The sequence below is a fragment of the Triturus cristatus genome, chromosome 2_2 (genome assembly GCF_964204655.1).
Source record: "Triturus cristatus chromosome 2_2, aTriCri1.1, whole genome shotgun sequence".
NCBI lineage: Eukaryota > Metazoa > Chordata > Amphibia > Caudata > Salamandridae > Triturus > Triturus cristatus.
In genome coordinates, this window is record NC_140582.1 from 1,235,676,680 (window position 1) to 1,235,697,844 (window position 21,165).

Consider the following 21,165-nt stretch of genomic DNA (forward strand, 5'->3'; position numbering starts at 1 on the left):
TTCCTCAGGGTTTCAGCTGGCAGGACTTGGTATTGTGTAACGTGCTAATTCTTCCAGGAATAGTCTGAGAGGCGATGCAGGGGCTATAGAAGGCGTGAAAAAACAACAAAGCCCCATTAGCAAGCGAATGGTCTTTTAAAGACCTGTGAAGTACTGGGGGCGGCTGTGTGGGTGTCCGGGAAGCTGTTTCAGCCCGGGCTGCCACACACAAGGGGGGGGGGTATGCACTGCCAGCAACCTGCCTGGCCAGTGCACAACACTTGCATCACCCCCTCTCTTCCTGCCGTTGCGCTCCATGCTTCTGAAAGGTAAGAAAAAAACGTGCAGGTGCATTTGTGTTTCAAATGTCCGATCCTGCAGCAGCACACTTCCAAAGACCATACATGTCAGTAACCCGATTCAAGCCCCCATTCTCCCGATTTTTATTTTTTCCAGTCTCCCACTTTGCTCTTCCGAAATGTTGGCATGTATGATTATTCTGCTGCAGTCACATAAAGTTAACCGAGTCTGCAGCTTTGATCCAGTTTGGCACTATTAAAGGTTGTAAGACCGTTGGCGCACCAGAGCAGATTGGTTTTGGCACCCCAGTGGTTCTTCAGTGACAAAGGTGAATAACATATGAAAACAGTCTTTTCGCCTTTCCCAGAGTATTGTTCTGTTGTCACAATTTACACCAATCAGTGAAAGCTATTTCCATTCATCGTGTAATGCGCACAAAGTGAAAAGATAGGTGCTGAAATCATGTCTGAACAATATTTCACTCTTAGACCAAGGACTGGCTTTTGGCATGGCATGGGTGAGCTGTGCCGAGGCGCCAGTCTACAGAGGGGTGAAAATAACTATTTGCATAAATGTCCTACACCCAGCAACGCCTCCTACCTTGGCTGGAGTGATTTCGTTTAAAGTACTCTCAACCGTTCTTAATGTCTTTTAGCTCCCATTCACCCCCTACCTTGCCCTCCCATCTACCCCTCGCCCTCTGCCGCCACTGATCTGTGAAAAAGGCATACCAGCAAGGGCGGCATATTTCCTTCTCTCCAAGGGAGCGATTGGGCCGCCTTCGTGTGCACCTCTGAAATAGGGCCCTGTGTGTGTTTGATGTATCTGAAAGAAACCCGTTAGTTAGATTCCTCACCTTAGAATATCCCCAGGCGTCAGACTGGATCCGGAAGATTTTTCGTCAGCAATACTCCTTGCGCGTCGCTAGGCGTCGTCTGCGGCTCCGCGTCCGTCGTCTCCGTCGTGCGCCGGAATGACGTCGTCGGAGTACTTAGACGCCGCCCTCGCGCGCTGACGTCAGTTCTTCTTTTTTCCGCGCCAGTAAGCGCAGATCCGGGAGAGCTACCCCTTTTAGTCTTTTTTGAATAAGTTTTTTGATCCTTTTTGATCTTGTCTCAACTCCGGTGCCGGTAGGATGCCTGGTTTTAAAGCCTGTTCTGACTGCAACCGCTTGATGTCGGTTACGGACCATCACCGCCGGTGCCTTTACACCTTGGGCCTCGACCACGACGCGGCGTCGTGTTCGGACTGCAAGGCCCTGACCTCGAAGGCTAGACGGGAGCGGTCCCGTAAGCTTCTCGAGCTTCGCCACTCGGCTCCGCGCCCCTCTCGATCCCGGTCCAGGAGGAGGTCCAAGGATCGGTCGCGGAGCCGCAGCCGACGTCATCATCGATCGTCGGGATCCAAGTCTTCGGGTAAGTCTAAGCACTCCAAGAAGTCCAAGAGGCGACACCGCTCTTCGGACTCCCCTCGCCTGTCGCGCGACTCGGCCGAGGGTCAGGGTGGCTCCACCCCCGCGGCTCCGCCGGAGCCGCAGGCGCCGTGCAAGTCCCCATACCCACCGGTCCCTGGGACTGACGCGACGCCGGCGGAAGTCAGTGCCTTCCTCTCGGCCATGAGGAACCTGGCTCCGCCGTCGACGCCCGCTGGCGCGCCTTCGGGCCCCGCGGACCCGACTGGGCAACCTTGCCTGCCGGCAGCCCCGGCGCCGTCGACGGCTCCGGCCTCGACGCCGCAAGTGCCAGAGGGACCCGTTCCAGAGTCCCCGCCGACGCCGGTCGACCTCGTCACGCCTCCTCCGTCGACACCGGTACCACCTCTGACGCCGGCTCCGCTCGGCGTCGAGCCCCAGTTCAGCCCCGCTCCGGGCCCGGCGCCGTTACGGCGTCGATGGACGCCGCGTTCGGTGCCGCTGGAGACACATTATGTCTATCGCCCGGCTCCGATCCTTCCTCCTGCATACCAGGAATAGGATGACGGGGGCGACTGGGAGGGATCTGAGGATCCTATGGCCGTTCAGGCTCAGCTGTCCCAGGACTGGGCAGATGAACTGGGGGAGGCCAGTGGCCTGGATACCTCTCCAGACACTGGATTCATCTCTCCTCCGACTGTGGCTTCGGAGGAGGGTGCTGCTTTCTCTGTGGTGCTGCGCAAGGCGGCCGCAGCCCTTGGGCTCGAGCTACCTGCCGTGGCTGTGAGGACTAACGTCCTCACTGAGGTGCTTCAGTCTGCAGCAAGCTCCACTGAGCCTCTGCTGCAATTCAATGAGGCCCTCATTGACGTTCTGCAGGGCACCTGGTCCAAGCCCTCCACAGTTCCTCCTGTGGACCGGAACGTCGCCAGGCGCCACCGCCCTGCTCCGGGCGACCCCAGTTTTCTGTCCCAACACCCTACCCCCGAGAGCCTGGTTATCCAGGCCTCTACCTCCCAATCCTCCTTCCCGACCGCTCCGCCGGACCGGGATTCCAAGAGACTGGAGCAGTTTGGCAAAAAGCTGTTCTCCTCCCTTAGTTTGGGCCTGCGGTCCTTGAACACCGCCTGTCTCTTGGACCGTTATTCCCACTCTCTGTGGGATACGGTGGAGGACGTGCTGCCCCTGTCTCCGGAGGAGGTCCAGACACGACTTACCCAGGCTCTGGCCGATGGGAGGGATGCAGCACGACATGCTATCCGATGTGGACTCGACACTACGGACTCGCTGGGTAGGGCGATTTCTACCACGGTGGCGCTTAGACGTCACGCCTGGCTGCGGTCCACGTCCTTTTCGGGTGATGTCCAGAGCACTCTCATGGACATGCCCTTTGATGGCACTCGCCTTTTTGGCGAGAAAGCGGACAGTGCGCTGAATCGCTTTAAGGACTCCCGGGCTACGGCCAAGTCCTTGGGCCTCTCGGCCCGCGGTCGCAAACTTCCGCCTTTCGCCCCTTTCGTGGCCAAGGAAGGGGTGCCTCCTCACGTACGCCTAGCCACCAGCCGCAGAACCAACCTGCGCGCGGTCGCGGTTTCCGCCGAGGCGATTCTGGAGGTCGACGCGGTCAGCCCACATCCACCCCGGCAGCATCCGCCTCAAAGCCTTCCTAGTCCGAGCTTTCAGGCCCATTCCACGCCAGTGGGCGGCAGAGTTCGCCATCACCTGCTCCACTGGCGGTCCATCACATTGGACAGGTGGGTGCTGCAATTCGTCCGAAGGGGCTACTCCCTCCCCTTCGAGACGTCCCCTCCAGCCATGCCACCGCAGCACCACCGTATCTCGGGATCATTTGAATCTTCTCCACGAGGAAGCTTCGGCCCTCTTGGCCAAGGGGGCCGTCGAGCGCGTTCCGAACCCAGAAGTAGGTCGTGGTTGTTATTCCCACTACTTTCTGGTTCCCAAGAAGGGCAAAGGGGGCCTACGCCCTATCTTGGACCTCCGGAACGTCAATGCCTTCCTCCGGAAGGAAAGGTTCAAGATGTTAACTTTGGCTCAGGTTCTAGCTGCCCTAGACCCGGGAGACTGGATGGTAGCGTTGGACTTGCAGGATGCATATTTCCACATCCCCGTCCTGCCGGCCCACCGGCGTTACCTGCGGTTCACGGTGGGTCAAGAGCACTTTCAGTTTACCGTGCTCCCCTTTGGCCTTACCAGTGCCCCTCGGGTGTTCACAAAAGTGATGGCGGTGGTCGCAGCTCATCTGCGCAGATCAGGGGTTTCAGTCTTCCCCTATCTCGACGACTGGTTGTTGAAGGCGGGCTCGCCCCAGGCAGTCGTCTCCCACCTCCAGACTACGGCGGATCTCCTGCATTTGCTGGGATTTTCCATCAACGTGCCGAAGTCACACCTGAGCCCCTCTCAGAAGCTCCTCTTCATCGGAGCGGTTCTCGATTCGGCGCAGTTCCGAGTCTATCCACCGGAACAGCGGGTCCGGGATATTCAGGCCCTGATTCCCATCTTTCAGCCTCCATCCTGGGTTTCGGTCAGGCTAGTGTTGCGGCTTCTGGGGCTGATGGCCTCCTGCATCCTACTAGTGCATCACGCCAGGCGGCGCATGCGGGCTCTGCAGTGGGACCTGAAGTTTCAGTGGGCCCAGCATTGCGGCAACCTGTCCGACCATGTCTTGATCTCGGAGGGCACTGCACAGCAGTTGCAGTGGTGGCTCACGGACCGCGATTGGGTCAAGGGCAAGAGCCTCTCCCTTCCCCACCCGGAGCATGTCGTAGTGACGGATGCGTCCCTCCTGGGATGGGGTGGCCATATGGGGGAGGCGGAGATCGGAGGCCTCTGGTCTCCGGCGGAGTCTCGTCTCCACATCAACCTGTTGGAGTTGAGAGCGATCCGACTTGCACTGAAAGCCTTCCTTCCCTCTGTCAGGGGAAGTGTCGTGCAGGTGTTCACGGACAACACCACCGCTATGTGGTACTGCAACAAACAGGGCGGGGTGGGGTCGTGGACCCTTTGTCAGGAGGCCCTGCGCCTCTGGACATGGCTGGAACATCAGGGCGTCACCCTAGTGGTTCAACATCTGGCGGGCTCTCTGAACGCCAGAGCAGACGAACCCAGCCGCCGGTGCATGATGGATCACGAATGGCGTCTGAACTCCGAAGTGGCGCAAGGTCTCTTTCAGCAGTGGGGAGAGCCTTGGTTAGATCTATTCGCCACCGAAGAGAACGCGCAATGTCAGCAGTTCTGCGCGTTGGAATTTCCAAGGCGGCACTCGCTCGGCGACGCTTTTCGTCACGAGTGGAGTTGCGGTCTGTTGTACGCCTTTCCGCCTATACCACTTCTGCCCAGAGTGCTGAAGAAGATCAGGCACGACCGGGCCCAAGTCATCTTGGTGGCTCCGGATTGGGCACGAAGGTACTGGTATCCCGAGCTACTCAGTATGTTGACCGATCCTCCGATACGTCTGCCCCTTCGGGAGGATCTTCTGTCGCAGCAGCAGGGGACGGTCCTCCACCCGAACCTGTCCAGCCTCCACCTCCATGCGTGGAGATTGAGCGGCGGCAATTGATGCCATTTGACTTGCCTCCTGAAGTCTGTGATATCATTCTGGCAGCCAGGCGTCCCTCCACAAAGACGGTATACGCCTGCCGGTGGAACAAATTTGTGGCATGGTGCACAGCAAAGGCTGTGGATCCCCTTTCCGCCCCTCTTTCTGAGGTTCTACTGTTTCTTCTTTCTTTGGCCCGGCAGGGCTCTGCCCTGGGCACCCTGAAAGGTTATCTTGCTGCCATCTCTGCCTTCTTGCGGCTTCCTGATCAGCCTTCTCTTTTCAAGTCCCCTGTAGTTTCACGCTTTCTAAAAGGCATTACTCACACGTTCCCTCCTGTCCCTTTTGTAATGCCTCAGTGGGACTTGAATCTTGTTCTCACATTTCTAATGTGTGCTCCCTTTGAGCCTCTTCATAATTGTCCTCTTCGTCTGCTGACGCTTAAGACTGCTTTTCTAGTAGCCATCACCTCGGCTAGACGGGTGAGTGAGCTCCAGGCTTTATCTTCAAAGCCTCCTTTTCTCTCTGTTCATCCGGACAAGGTTGTCCTTCGGCCTCGTCCCTCCTTTCTTCCGAAAGTGGTGACTCCATTTCATCTTGGGCAGTCTGTCACCTTGCCCACCTTCTTTCCGCATCCTTCCAAAGAGGAAGAGAGGCTCCACCGTCTGGACCCAAAACGTGCGCTCTCCTTTTATCTGGACCGCACAAAGCAGTTCCGGGTGGACGACCAACTTTTCGTTGGATACGTGGGTGCTAAGAAGGGGAAAGCTGTGCACAAACGGACCATCTCTCGGTGGGTCGTTTTGTGCATCAAAATTTGTTACTCCTTGGCAAAAAAGGACCCTCCTGTTGGGCTGCGCGCCCATTCTACTCGGGCCACGGCGGCTACCACTGCTTTGGGACGGGGTGTCCCTTTGCAGGACATCTGTCAGGCGGCAACGTGGGCTTCGCTACACAAGTTTGCCAGGCATTATTGCCTTGACAGCCAAGTCCGGAGGGACGGCTTCTTTGGCCGTTCTGTCCTCCAGGACTTTCTGGTGTGATCTTGGTTCGCAGACCCACCACCGGGGATGGTATTGCTGGGGTATCTATTCTAAGGTGAGGAATCTAACTAACGTGTTTCTTTCAGATGAACAAGTTACTTACCTTCGGTAACGATGTATCTGTAAGAAACATTAGTTAGTTAGATTCCTCACCGACCCACCCATCCTCCCCGTTCTGCGAACTGACATCTAGGGTTAAGGTTATCCTTTTCAGGCCCCTAGATTTTATTTTTGGCACCAGTTTCGGTCTTTGCATGGCTCTGCGTTCCTGGCGCGGGAAGCTATGTACAAGAACTGACGTCAGCGCGCGAGGGCGGCGTCTAAGTACTCCGACGTCATTCCGGCACACGACGCCGACGACAGACGCGGAGCCGCAGATGACGCCTAGCGACGCGCAAGGGGTATTGCTGACGAAAAATCTTCCGGATCCAGTCTGACGCCTGGGGATATTCTAAGGTGAGGAATCTAACTAACTAATGTTTCTTACAGATGCATCGTTACCGAAGGTAAGTAACTTGTTCTTTAAACAAAAGCTCCGTATTGTAAACATAATGAGATGATTTAGCATCTGCTGCATTATAATATGTAGTTTTCAACACATTGTCATTCTTTCCAGTTTCATCAGATCAAAAACAAAGAGTCAACAGTGCCGCGTTCTTTGCATAAGTCACATGGTTGTGCACTTTTCACTATTTGCTTGCTGCTTTACGCAGTTAAGCAAGTACTAAAACGGCAACCTCTTTTTTCAGTCACATCATATAAATGCGTGTTTAAGAAAACAATTATTGCTACAGAAAGAGCCTCTATCAGCCACATTCTTTGAGCATTTGGGGACAATTGCCAAGTTAAAAATTCTGTTTGTTCGCAACAGTTTTAGCCTTAATGACAACAGTGACCTCCGGGCAAAACTTCTACTAAAGGTTTACTAATCTGATTTAAATGTGTTATTGGATGAAAGCAGCTGCTCTAATACGGTGATGGGGGAGGAACATGTAGGGGAATCTGCCAGCATTGATGAAACATCAGTGAACTCGTCAAAACGACAAAGTAGGAGAGTGTGTTAACTCCCGATTTGAGATGCCTGCTTCAGGTTCTCGGGAGAAGGAGGGTTCTGAGGGCTCAGCCCCCCACAATCCTACCTACTGGGAGGTGTGCCACTGCTACAGCGCTGACTAGGCACCATTAAACGCATCGCATCCGCCCGTCTCAATATGTTTTGTACTGCTTTGGCGCCCTCAAGTGGCCAAGCAGTGCAACAAATGCGAAAAATCCGTGACACTCTGTTTCAACCGGGTCAGCTGATTTTCATCCGGTAGGGTACTGTCGGGGACAATCTGGTTAAACCGATTTCCGGACAGCCTAAATATGAGTAAATCTGCAAGAATACTAAGGTGTTAGTGGTCTTAAGGCAGATACGAAAAAGTGACCTAGCAAACGATTCATAAAATGCAACAGCGCACATTAAGACACACAGGGCGCCAGCGTGTGTGTGGGTTTTTTTTGGGTTTTTTTTTTTGAGTAAACAGATATGCATTAAGGCAGATATATGGATAAATTCACTTTCTCTCCCGTAGGGCAGTCTTTGAATGTGTGTTGTACACAACATATGTAGCAATCATTGATATTAGTTTGTGTGGAGTCTGGACTGGGCAAGTAAGTCTATAACTAGAGTACAGATACAATTATGGTTACTTTTGAATGCACTAGATGTCACTTGCTTATTATGCTCCCTGTTAGTTAATTGCCTTCCTGTCTCCCTGTTCTGCTATTACTTGATTCTTACTGTTTTTTGCCCCTAATTCCACCCTTTGCTCTGTTTTTTCCAGTCTGTAAAAGCTGCATCGTGAAGTACCTACAAACTAGTAAATACTGCCCCATGTGTAACATCAAGATTCACGAAACACAGCCGCTGCTCAACCTGAAGCTGGACCGGGTCATGCAGGACATCGTGTACAAGCTGGTACCAGGCCTGCAGGAGAGTAAGTACCAACACAGGTGTTGGATTTGTGGAGGAGTGATGGCTCACGCTGAATCCAGGTTTGTGGAGGAGTGATGGCTCACGCTGAATCCAGGTTTGTGGAGGAGTGAGGGCTCACGCTGAATCCGGGTGTGTGGTGGAGTGAGGGCTCACTCTGGAGCCGGGTGTGTGGTGGAGTGAGGGCTCACTCTGGAGCCGGGTGTGTGGTTGAGTGAGGGCTCACTCTGGAGCCGGGTGTGTGGTTGAGTGAGGGCTCACTCTGGAGCCGGGTGTGTGGTTGAGTGAGGGCTCACTCTGGAGCCGGGTGTGTGGTGGAGTGAGGGCTCACTCTGGAGCCGGGTGTGTGGTGGAGTGAGGGCTCACGCTGAATCCAGTTGTGCAGAGGAGTGAGGGCTCACGCTGGATCCAGTTGTGCAGAGGAGTGAGGGCTCACGCTGGATCCATGTGTGCGGCAGAGTGAGGGCTCAATCTGGATCGAGGATTGTAGTAGAGTGAGGATTCCCTCAGGATCCAGGTGTGTGGTGGAGTGAAGGTTCTCTGGATCCAGGTGTGTGGTGGAGCGAGGGCTCACTCTGGATCCACGTGTGTAGTGGAGTGAGGGCTCACTCTGGATCCAGGTGTGTAGTGGAGTGAGGGCTCACTCTGGATCCAGGTGTGTAGTGGAGTGAGGGCTCACACTGATTCCAGGGTTTAGGGGAGCACGGACCGACACTGGGTCCAGATCTGTGGAGGGGAAGAAGGGTTCCTGCTGAAGGTTAGTTGGAGCGATGAGAGCACTGGTGCTGGGTTTACTGGAAAGTGAGTGCTGGCTAAGGGACCAGCTCTGGTGAGGATTGCCATGGCTGAGGGAGTGAGAACTGACACTGGGGCCTTGTATGGAGAAGAGTGAGTGCCGATAAAGAGTTAGGTTTTTAGGGGGGGTAAGTGCTCACACGAAAGCCAGATCTTCTGGGAGTGAGGTCCTGCTCTGGAGCTGGGGCAGGAGTTGACTGAGTGCTAACACTGGTGCCTGGTCCGGAGGTCCAGTTCTGTCTGTCTGCAGGAGAGGACCTAGTCTTGTTCTGGAGTCTCTGGCAGATCACACACACTTTTGATATTCCTCCGATAGCAGAATTGTTTGTGTGGAGCATATGGGCCTCTAGATAGACACTTCTTCAGGATCTTCTGAATCTTTGCATGATTTGTCTCCTGTCTTCTAATTGTATTTGTCATTTTTAGGTCTGGCCTAGGCAGCGCTTGCGCTGTTTCTTCGAGACCTGCTGCTTTCAAGATATGGGCATAAAGCTCTGCCCACTTTCAGCACATCTTTTTAATTGGGTCCGGTCCCTGTCCTTTGTAAATGGTGGCATGTTAATAGGCCTAGTAGTCCCTCCTTAGTTCCGCCTTGTCTCTTCTTGTAACCTCCCATGAGGACATCCCTGTTACATGTGTTACTTCCTAGGTTTTAGGTACAGCTTCAAGGCACTATTTTCTTAGAAGGCTTCAGGCAGGACACAAGCTTGGTACTCAGCAAGGCTGACAGTTGTTACTTTACTCACTAGAACATCTCACATTTATATGAGACCTTCTATAAATTTCCCTTCATCAGCTCCACACAGAGTGATCCAGGATTAATATAATAATTCTTTTGTCACATTTCAAAGCTACTAATTGTGTATATATGGCCATAGCTATTTGAATGTACTTGTGGTAGTCTTGCATGCAATGCATTATGGGTAGGGTGGATTTACCATATCTTCTGCAGGGTGCAGTACCAGATGTGGCCAAAAGAGGTCCCAGGAGACCGCTTTTAATCTCATCCGGTACTGCACCCTCCAACATGGCTAGGTAAAAAGCATTGGAGGCATTTATATAATGTCTAGAACTCCAACGAAGCAGTCTCGCATTTGTTAAAGTTAGGGCAGTTGGCGGTGACCTTGACGATGTATTTTTTACTTTTGCTTTTTTAGGTCGAGCCTAGAGTCAGCGCACATGTGCTGCTCTGCGAGGCATGCTGTATTGCAGTTTGTACTTTTAGCCCCGCCCACTCTCCGCCCATATTTGTCATTGGCTTGTGCCATTGTCCTTCCTTTATGCTGGCTTCTGATTGGTTAATACGCTTGTTAGACACTCCTTAGTACCACCTTGTCTTCATTTGTAACCTTCCATGAGGACTGGCCCTTTAACTTCGGTTGTTACACGTATGCTTTAATTGGAGCCTGGGAGCACTATTTTCTTAATTGCCTTTCTTCTGTCTGCTGTTGCAGGCAGGACACGCTCGCTCTCTCAACGCTTTCTTAAATTTAAGCAGCACGGCCGCCTCAGATGGGATAAAGGCAGATGTGCTTTTCTTTTACTTGAACATGAGCGTGCTTCTTTTGTTATATTTATTTATAAAGTTTTATATTGCGCGATCAAGATCCCGAGGGCTATCGGAGCGCTTTACAATATGATGTGAGGAAGGACAAAAAGCAATAACCATATCATGTAGGAGGGAGACGAGGAAAAAAAAAACAACAAAAAAAAAAGGAATGGTCGCATAATACAGTACAGTTGCACCCAGGAGGGTAATGCAGTAAACGAGTGTGCGCGGGCAGCAAGGGGGAGTCACACTATGCAGTAAGGAGGAGCCGTAACAGATGAGAGTACAATGGTAGTAGGAGCAATGTCAACGGCCACGTGAGTCTATCACTATTAGGGTAACAATTTGTTCATTAGGAATCTTTTGCCTTCCGCTTTGAATGCCGTCGATGAGGAGATTCTACGTACTTCGGTGGAAGAGAGTTCCATATCTTAGGGGCAGCGCCAGAGAAGGCTCGTTGACCACTTCTATTTTTGTTAAGGATCAGTGGTTTCAGGAGGAATGTAGAGGCGCTTCTTGAGTCTCTAACACCACAGGATAGTTTAAGTTTTTGCGCCAGGTACGTAGGAGTGTTGAAGAGAAGGGCTTTGTGCGCAAGAACAGCAATCTTTAAATTAATTCTTGCTTCGTAGGGCAGCCATTTGAGGGATTTTAGGACTGGGGATATATGTTCTTTTCGTCTGGTGTCTGTAACCAGTCTAGCTGCAGCGTTCAGTGAAGCTCTTAGTAGAGCCAGGGCGTATTTGAGAAGGCCACAGAGGGTAGCACTGCTGTAGTCTAGCCTCGGTAAGACAAGCGCTTGGACCACCTGCTTGAAATCATTTAGAGGAAGGAAAGGTTTGATATTTCTGAGTGACCTAATCAGGTGGTTTGCTCCTTTGCATACATTGCTGATATGGTTTTTCATGCTCAGGTGCTTGTCCATGGTGATTCCAAGAGACTTGGCTGAGTCTACAATGAGAGGAGTGCAGTTGACAGCAGTGAGGTGACTCAGCCAGAAGTCTAGCTTGGGGATGTGGTTCGGACGGGAGATGAGCAGGAATTCCGTTTTGGAAGTGTTGAGCAGGAGATGGTTCTCCGTTAACCAGTTTTGAGTAAAAATTAGGGGAGTATAGAGAGATGATTTCCGGGAATGAGATTTTCAGATATAGTTGCGTGTCGTCCGCATACATGTGGGAGAGAATGTCCATGGAATTTAGAGAGTTTGCAAGAGGTTCCAGGAAAAGGTTGAAGAGGATAGGAGATAAAGTGGACCCTTGGGGGACCCCCATGAGAACAGGAGAGGGCTGGGAGAGAGAGTGGTTTGCCTTGCTTCTTTGTGTTCTGTGATGTAGAAAGGATGAGAACCATTGTAACACTTGATCATAAAAACCCATTCTGTTATGCAGGATGGATAGGAGGTTGTCATGATTAACCGTGATGAATGCGGAGGAGAGGTCAAGGAGGATCAGGAGGCAGGATTCGTTTTGGTCACGCATTTTTAAAATGTCATCCATAACAATAGTGAGAGCCGATTCAGTGCTGTGCCCCTTCCTAAAGCCGTATTGATGCTAGTCCAGGAGTTGGTAATTCTCAATGTGAGCACAAAGTTGGGATTGCACACATTTTTCTAGGAGTGTCGCTAAGGTGGGAATGTTGGAAATGGGGCGAAAGTTATTGATCAGATTTGTCAGCTTTAGTTTTTTTTAGTATAGGTGTTACCTTGGCTGCTTTTAGGCAGTCAGGGATCGTGCCTTGTGATAGAGAAGCGTTAACAATCCTTGTCCAGGTGGGGATGAGTGCATTCTTGATTTCTTTGAAGATGAAGGGGGGCAACGGGTCGCTGAAGTGGTTGGAAGAATCTTGATGATGTAATTTTCACTAAATGGGGTAAAGGTGCCCCAAGATGCATTGTTCTTGGAGTTCGTGGAGGTCGATTTATGCTTTTCAGAGGAGTCAATGGGTGAGGAAACACTGTAAGAAGGTAGTAGAGCCTTCTTAGAAGCTAGGTCCATGGAGATGAGTCGTGATTTCTCAGTGAAGAAAGCGGCAAGTTCATCGCAAGAGGGTGGGTTGCCACCAGGATCAGGGTAGTAAGGACCAGTGACTGATTTTTGTTTGACCAATTCAAAGAGTTTCTTAGGCCGGTTTGCTGCTTGATCCAGTTGGTGTCTGAAGTAAACTGCCTTAGCAGTTTTTGTTGGTCCGAGGAGGGATTGGCTCGCCAGAAACGTTCGACTGCCCTAAGGTTGCGGCATTCCGTGTTTGTTTTGGTTAAACCATGGTTTGGATATTTGTGATGAAGCATTTTTTGTTGGAGTGGAGCAATATTATCCATGATGTTGGAAATGGTCGAATTGTATGCGTCGGTGAGTGCTTGCACCTCAACTGTGTAAACTTGGGAGGAGAGGACCGATTTACAGTGGACATCTAGTTTGGTTTATTGCTCTTAGGTCTCTTTTCCATATCTTTGATTTTAAAGGTTGTGCTTTCCTCCTCATCACTTGCCTGTTAATATAAAAGAGGATACTATGGTGGTCGGACCAGTCATATGGGGTAATGGAATCAATGGTGATAGTCTGCCCTTTAGAGCTGATGAGGTCTAAGGTTTCTCCTTTAATAGTTGGAGTTTGTTGGTCACAGTGCGGAATCAGTTCTTGATCATTTAAGAAAGATTGAATGCAAGATACAGCGGGTCGTTGGGATTAGACCAATTAAGGTTGAAATCACTAAGGAAGATTTGGGACACCGCTGAGTCGACATTACTAGAGATGATTTCCATTAGCTGCTCAATGAAAGGGAGATCGTCTCCCGGGGGGTGGTCAAAGGTGTGAAGTTTGCAAACCGGTCGGTTCATAATTGATATGCTGAGACAGAGGTATTCACAGGAGGAGGGCATCGCTGAATCTTAAGTGAGAGATCGAGAGTGAGTTCCTGTGAAAACAGGCTAGGCCACCACACAACTTCAGAGCTCTGTCTAGCCTAATTATGTCATGAGTGGGAGGTACTAGCATGTCTGAGATAGGAGTGGGCGCCGGATTTAGCCAAGTTTCAGTGAGGATGATAATGTCGAAATCATAGTGTTGGATGGGGTCGAAGATATCGGAGGCGTGTTCACTGGCTGATCTGCAATTAAGTAGTACACATTTAAGTCAAGGTGGATTTGGGGGAGGGGGAAGGATATCTGGGTGACGTTCACATGGGTGAGGTTGTCAGTATTGCTGCATCTAAGATTGCGAGTAGGTTCTCTGTTCGTGTTAGAACAGATGGAAAGTATTTGTCTCGGGGGGGGGGGAGGGGTAGATGTTCGATTTGAACAAAGTAGAGCTAGAGTTGAGCGAGTCATGTGGTCGAAGGGTGGGACTCAGATCTTCTGTAGCTGGCGGGTGCTTTTGGTAGTGGAATGGATTTCGGGGTGGAAGGCGCTAAAGGCTGATTCATGTGGTCAGTATCCCTAGTGGACGCTCTAGGCCAATTCTCAGAGGTGAGGAGAGAGCTGATCATGGGGAAAAGATAATTTGAGAGGGCTTTCAGATCATGTAGCTCAGAGGTGAGAAGGTGTAATTGTAGAGATATATCATCAAGGTGCGCAGCCAAGTCTGAGTGTTGGGCGGGGGGAGGAAGAGGAAGGGGTGGGGGAGAAGCGAGTGGCGTCGGGGGGCCTCGTTGTAAGCCTGTTGGGGCCTGTAAGGGGGGGTCGATGCTCAGACTCTGGCCTAGTATGTGGCAAAGTTATAGGGATGGGGACTGGGACTTCATCTGTTAAAGGGAAGACTGTAGGACCGGAGGGAGCCTCTCCGTTCGAGAGTCATCCTGAATCAGAGTGACCGTCGGTGAGGAGATTGAACCCATATAACCGTCGACCAGCTGAGAGGGTGTTCTAGTGAGTGGAGATAAACCGACTGGGGACAAGGTGGCTATGGGATCAGCAAGAGGAGGTGTGGGGTTTAGGGAGAGTGGGGTACTACCAACTGTTGAAGGGAGAGTACTGGTTAAGCCCAGCGGGGACGTGATGGTTGAATTGGGGTCAGTGGCTTTGCCGTTAAACGCTTTTCTAAGAGTTGGGTAAATTTTGGCCGTCTTAGCTAGATTGATGTTAGAGGCTTGGATTAGGACGATACCATTATTGTAGAGGGTGAGAGTGGTGGGGACTTCGAGAGTGGACGAGGGAGACGTTGTTAGTTTGAGATCATGTGTGGATTTCTTAGATCTGGTTATTTGAAGCATGGATTAGAGCACAGTTCGTCAGCAAGCCTGTTTTTGAGTATAGAAGGTGACGTCATTAACCAGAGAACCTTTGTTGGTGCAGAAGTAGTGGTCCGAGAATAGGGTTTCTGGTCTAGCTTTGAGTATGCAATGTTTGTGTTTCTTTGCCGCATTCTTGGAGAGGTCAGGTGGGTAATTAATGATAAAGGTGTTGGAACCATTGGGGTCAGGCCTTATCGCCATTGTGAAGAAGCGTCCTAATTGGGATGGAAGCCCAGAGGAGGAGAATCAGAGGGTGGGAGAACGCATAAATCCTGGGTCTCTTAGAGGGAGGGTGGGGGGGTGGGTAATGGTCTAACCATGTGAGGCGCAGAGATCTTGCTGTTCAATGACAATGACTAGGGCCCAAAAATCACTACAGTCATGGCATCCCTTTACTTGTCTCGGCTCTGAAGACTTACACTGGACTGAAGATGTAGGCGGGGAGCCGAAGGAGGTCGTCTCAGCATCCTGGGCACCAGACTACAATTATATATGAAGGGAACCCGATCTGCGCTATTATAAAGCCAGGCAGTAGGGCCCCAGTCTTCTGCAATCGACGTGGGAAAGAACAAAAGGGATCATCCCAGTAAAGAGATCGATGGCGTGATGGGGTGCTACTAATGGTATGCAGACCTATCATCAAGCCCATTAAGGCAATTTGTTTCCAAAGACACTAGCAGTCATTGTGTGCTTGGCAAAGGAAACCCCTAATAAAGAGATCAAATGTGTAGTGGGACGTTCCACATGTGATGAAAGGAGCTGCCACAGTGCTACTCATTACAAGCAAGGATTACCACTCCCGATATAGCTAGAGAGGGAAACCGTAATAACGAAACATTTGCAAATCCGCCATTTTAAAGTCCGGCAATAACAGGCTAATACGATGTCCTCTTATTTCAGCCATTTTAAAGTCAGGCAGTGTTCATCAATCAGGACAAATGTATTTGAGGAAGCTGTAGCGGATTACCACGTTCAAGCGACAAAGCTGGACATGTAGTCCCGGCGCTGCACTGAGACGTTTGATCTTAGGGCGGCAATCACAGCTGAGGATGCTTGTTGCATGGAGGGCTGCCACGAGAGGCACTGGCATCCGGGAGACCAAAAAGCAGGCAGTCTCTGGCGATCTTCTCATTAGGCTGCCACACTCCTGGCAGGACCCAGATGGAGCAGAGGCAGCAAGGAGCCCGATTCCGGAGGAGAAATGTCTTGACCCTTGCCGAGCAAACATGGCTCAAGGCAGGTCAGAACGGTAACCTCTATAGATGCAGCAAAAATGGCATCGGTACCCCCAGTCCCCTGATTGGCAACCGGCGATCTATCGGTCATTCGGGAGCAGTGGAGCAGGGCCCACCTAATAGGGTGCGGCTGGGGGGCTCCAGTCGGGACCTCGTGGACGGAGATCAACAGTCGCAGGCCGGGGCACGACGCAGACACCGTTGGGCGGCAGGCAAGTCAGTGCGAATGGCGCCTGTCCAGAGAGTCGCCCACAGGCACTAGGAGAAACACTGACCTTTGGTGGCATGCGGTGCGGGCTCGGAGGAGCCGGCAGCGGCAGAAATCCAAGGGCTCGCTGCAATTTTAAATCTGTCCCTCTTACACGGACTGGTCCCGGAGCTACGACGAGCCGTGCTGGTGGCCATACAGCGTAGACACGATCCAGCCTGTGACTATAGGACCGATTTTTTTTGCTTCAACTTTGTGCCTCGGTGGGGGTGCGCCGTCCGATCCAAGGGCATGGGGGGGAGGAGGGCCGGTGAGACGGTTTATACGGGGATAACTACCAAATTGGTAATCCCCAAACCGAGAGCTCCTTGGGAGGCTCCTACTCGGTGGCCATCTTGGTCGAGAAGGTAGCTGTTCATTGATATCACCCCGGCCTTATGACTTTAAACATATAATTGTTCCTATTTCAAGGAGCTGTGTACTGTTTCACCTAGGTAGTTCATGATGCTCACTAGGGACCTCTATGAGCAGCTTGTGGTACTGCACCGAGACATGCAGTGCTGGTGCCTTGCTCACTAGGGACCTCTAGGAGCAGCTTGCGATACTGCACCAAGACATGCAGTGCTGGTGCCTTGCTCACTAGGGGCCTCTAGGAGCAGCTTGCGGTACTGCACCTAGACATACAGTGCTGGTACCTTGCTCACTAGAGACTTTTAGGAGCAGCTTGCGGTACTGCACTGATACATGCAGTGCTGGTGCCTTGCTCCCTAGGGACCTCTAGGAGCAGCTTGCAGTAGTGCACTAAGACATACAATGCAGGTACCTGGCTCACTACGCAAGCATTTGCAACGCAGTAGGTCTCGCTGTGGAGAAGTGTGGCTCAATGATTAGAGCGGCAGACCCTGATGCAGAGGTCTAGCCCGGGACCAGGGTTCAATTCCCCGCCTCGGCGGGTCTTGGGCTCAAAAATTCCACGGACATGATAATTCTCGCCACGGTGCCTATTCCAATCATGGAGTCCCACTCTACAACTCTGGGCAATAGCTTGCTTAATCTCCACAACGGCCCCCACAACGCTAAGGATGCCTGGCCTCCACCTTGGGGGTGCCCAGGAGTGGACGCCTCACAGGGAAAGCCAGGATGGGTTCCACAGCGGTATTCGTACAAGCGCCTTGAGATTCTTGCGGGTGAGTAGTGCCCATCCCCCTATTGCACAAAGGTTATCCCCAACATAACTCTCGTCATACCTTGGGACCAGACAATTTTTGCAATGTCCCGGTTTTTAATTAGTTTGATGCTCTGTCCAACCTAGGCTGCATAGACTGACTATGGCATGGCTTAGAGAACAGAGTTCTACCCGGCTCCCGGGAGGAGGGTGAGACCCTGCCCCCAAATGTTACGATTCAAAATGATGACGTAAATACCCTAGTGGGGACGATGGTAGTCTCAGATGGGTTAGTACATTCCCTGACTACTACCGTTATAAAAATCGTAACCTGGAATATTGCGGGTCTACGGAATAAATTGGATGATCCCATCTGGAGAGAGTTCATGGGGACAGTGGATATCATTGGGTTACAAGAAACCTGGGACTTAGAAAATATTTTAAGTATAGACGGCTATTCCACCTATTTTTTACCGGCAATACCCTCGGTTATGGGGAGGGCAAAGGGGGGGCTAGTGACGTTAATTGTGGCTACTATTCCAGGGACACTTACACAGATTGAAACCGGTCTCCCATGCTGTTTAGCAGTACAAATTGCTTGTGAGGGGGCATGTAATATTTTAATTGTGAATTTTTATAATTCTTTTGTTAGATCAGGCCTGACTGACCAATTGGCCTCTCTTGATTGTTTTTTGGAAAAATATAGGGAGGCTAATCGGCATCATTGTTCAATTATTCTTCTGGGCGATTTTAACATTCATGGCTGCCCAGAAAATTGTTCCTCTTTGGACCAGATGGGACCCATAGAGCTAGGGGAAGTTCATTTTGAGCATTCAGCACAGGGGGTACTTCTTGAAAAAAGTTTGGCAGACCATGGTTTGATGCTCCCACAAAGGGAAGATGAGAATATACCTACCTTTAAAGGTAGAGGAAGGGGCTCAAACATAGATTACATCTTTATCAGCCTTACCTTAGGGAATCACATCAAGAGTTACAGTGCGGAATGGTCCCACTTTAGTGACCACAACCCAGTTACTCTTAGAATTATGGATCTCATTTGTGTTCCGGAGAAAGGTCAGAATAGGGCTACTAGGAAAGAGATCGTCCCAACGGATCAGGGGAGAAGATTAAGATGGGGCAAGGTTGTCCCTGAGGAATTTTTAAGCAATCTCAGGGCTAATGTTGGTAGGGAGCTGGACATATGCAGGGATTTGGAAGCAGGGGATCAGGAGGTGTTAGATGCGTTCCAAATAGTCTGCACTCAAATAGGGGTTGACCTCAAATGTCCAGGTCAAGTAAAAGAATCAGAGGGGGTCGGTTGGTTTGACCATAAATGTACACGTGCCAACCAAAAACTACGAATGGCCCTGAAGGAGAACCCAGTAGATGGGACACTCGTGGCTTCCTTAAGGAAATCTTATAAAAGGGCTATAGAGATTAGAAAGCGCGAGATTAGGGAAACAGCCTGGGAAGACTTGACCTCCACTGATGTCCTGAAGAATAGTGCTAAATTCTGGTCCGTAGTTAATAAACATTTTTTTAATGATGTTGGCAATCATGTGTTAGATTGCAACATACAGGAACAGTCATGGCTTTCGCATTTTAAATCAGTTTATGAAGTAACAAACTCGGGTGAGGAGGGCTCACCCGCTGTCACTCTGCATCCATACATTTTTTCGGTTACGGTGGAAGAGGTGGCAGACGCCATAGGGAAAATGACTAGCAATAAGGCCCCGGGCCCAGATGGCGTCCCTGCTGACCTGTTCAAATCGGATGTCAAGCTATGGTCCGTAGTTTTAGCAAATGTTTATAATAGAGTCTGTAAATCTGGTATTCCAACCACATGGTCAGAATCAGTCATTGTGCCGATATTCAAAAAAGGTAACAGAGGGGATCCCAGTAACTACCGCCCGATCTCGCTCATTGATTCTGCAGTAAAGGTCCTAGGACGGGTGGTCCTGAGTCAACTCTGTGAAAAATTTCGATGAAACAAATATCCTTTCGGTTCTTCAATTTGGTTTTAGGAATGGCCGTGGTACTATAGACCAATGCCTCAATCTCCAACTTTTAATTGGGAAGTACACAATTGCCAAAAGGGGTTCACTATACATAGCATTTATGGACCTCTCATCAGCTTTTGATCGAGTAAATAGATCAAAGTTGTGGGATATACTTTTAAAATTAGGCATTGATGAAAACATAGTGTACTTCCTGGCAGATCTTCACAGGGACCTTACTGCTACAGTTAGGTATGATCGTAAGGGTAACTGTACGGGTAAGATCGGGATTCTGAGTGGGGTCAGGCAGGGCTGTATTCTAGCCCCCCTTCTGTTTACCCTTTATGTCAATGATTTTGGTATGGTCCTAGTGAAAATATGTAAGGACATACCAAGGGCGGGTAAGTTTACTATACCGGCACTACTTTATGCCGATGATGCCGCACTTTTGGCACGTACCATGGTAGGTTTACAGCGGCTTTTAAACTCATTTTATGAATATTTTAGATTTAAGTGTTAACTACCTCAAATCCCATGTAATGACAGTGGGACCAAAAGGCTAACAAACGAAGAACTTGTATTGTAACGGAAATGTCCTGTCTAAAGTCTCTAGATTCCCATACTTGGGGGTCATTTTCGATGATAGATCCACATGGCTGCCTCAAATGGCAGCCAAGCGTAATGTCTTCTCTAGGCCCACTCTGTCAGTATTAGGATTTGCACGGAAAATAGGTGTGAAACCACTGCAGGCAGTTTTAAAGGTGTATGACGCCAAATGTGTCTCCTTGGCTATGTATGGTGCAGATTTATGGGGCTTTAAAGATGCAAAATTGTTGCAGTGTGTGGAGGATAAGTTCCTAAAAAGCATACCCCATTCCACCCCGGGGTTTATTGCCCACCAAGAATGTGGGGTGGAATACCTGGTGGATCGAATTGCACTTGCACCACTATTTTTTTTTTTTTTTTTTTGAAACCGTTTATTGCAATCTCAAATAGTTACAGGTATGGGCCTACAACCGTCTGGCCGGCCGCTAGAGTGGCAGAAGCATATGACATACATACAGAAAAATCTCTTGGCGGTGCAAAAGGGGTATAGCAGGAGATATCAGTAGTGCAGGCCACATAACTCCAAACCCACAATACGGTTTCCTTTTGTCGAAACACAACAACACAAAAAACCACACCCGCAAGGCAACCCGCAATCCCAAGTGACAGCACGCGCTCCTTAAGTGGGGGACCCCAACCAATCGCCAAACTCTGAAGAGGGGAATGAGAACAGATCAGGGACTGGGGAACCACGTGCCCATGGCTGGGGCGGGGGGTCGGCTAGGGGGGGGGGTCGGCTAGGGGGACGGAGCTGGTGAGGCAGCCGGCAGCAGTGGCGGCTCGCAAATACCCCCGCGATAGGCGTTCCAGGGGCCCCAGATTTTCACCCACGCCCCAGGCTTACCCCACGCAACATACACCACCTTTTCACGAAACATACACCAATCCATGTGTTCTTTCCAGGCCGACACCGCCGGGGGCCTCTGGGATCCCCACAATTGAGCAATGTCACGCTTGGCTATCATGTATCCCAGAGTCACCCACCGCGTCTGCGGAACCGAGTAGTCAGTCGGCTCCCACACATTCAGCAAGCATCTCCTCGCTTCAGGCAACAGCGCGACACGCGTAACCACTCGCAGGACCTCGTGCACACCACGCCAGAATCGCTCCACCTTTGGG

The 21,165-nt window shown here is 50.8% G+C and overlaps 1 protein-coding gene across 2 annotated transcripts in view; it reads left to right on the forward strand.

The window, feature by feature from the left end:
* Positions 1-21,165, forward strand: part of PCGF1 (polycomb group ring finger 1) — a 250,912-nt gene that overhangs the window by 62,059 nt on the left and 167,688 nt on the right. For both annotated transcript variants that reach the window (XM_085642901.1, XM_085642902.1), the window contains exon 3: positions 8,116-8,268. In XM_085642901.1, the coding sequence (XP_085499027.1) occupies positions 8,116-8,268 (153 nt within the window). The remainder of the gene's footprint in view (positions 1-8,115; positions 8,269-21,165) is intronic.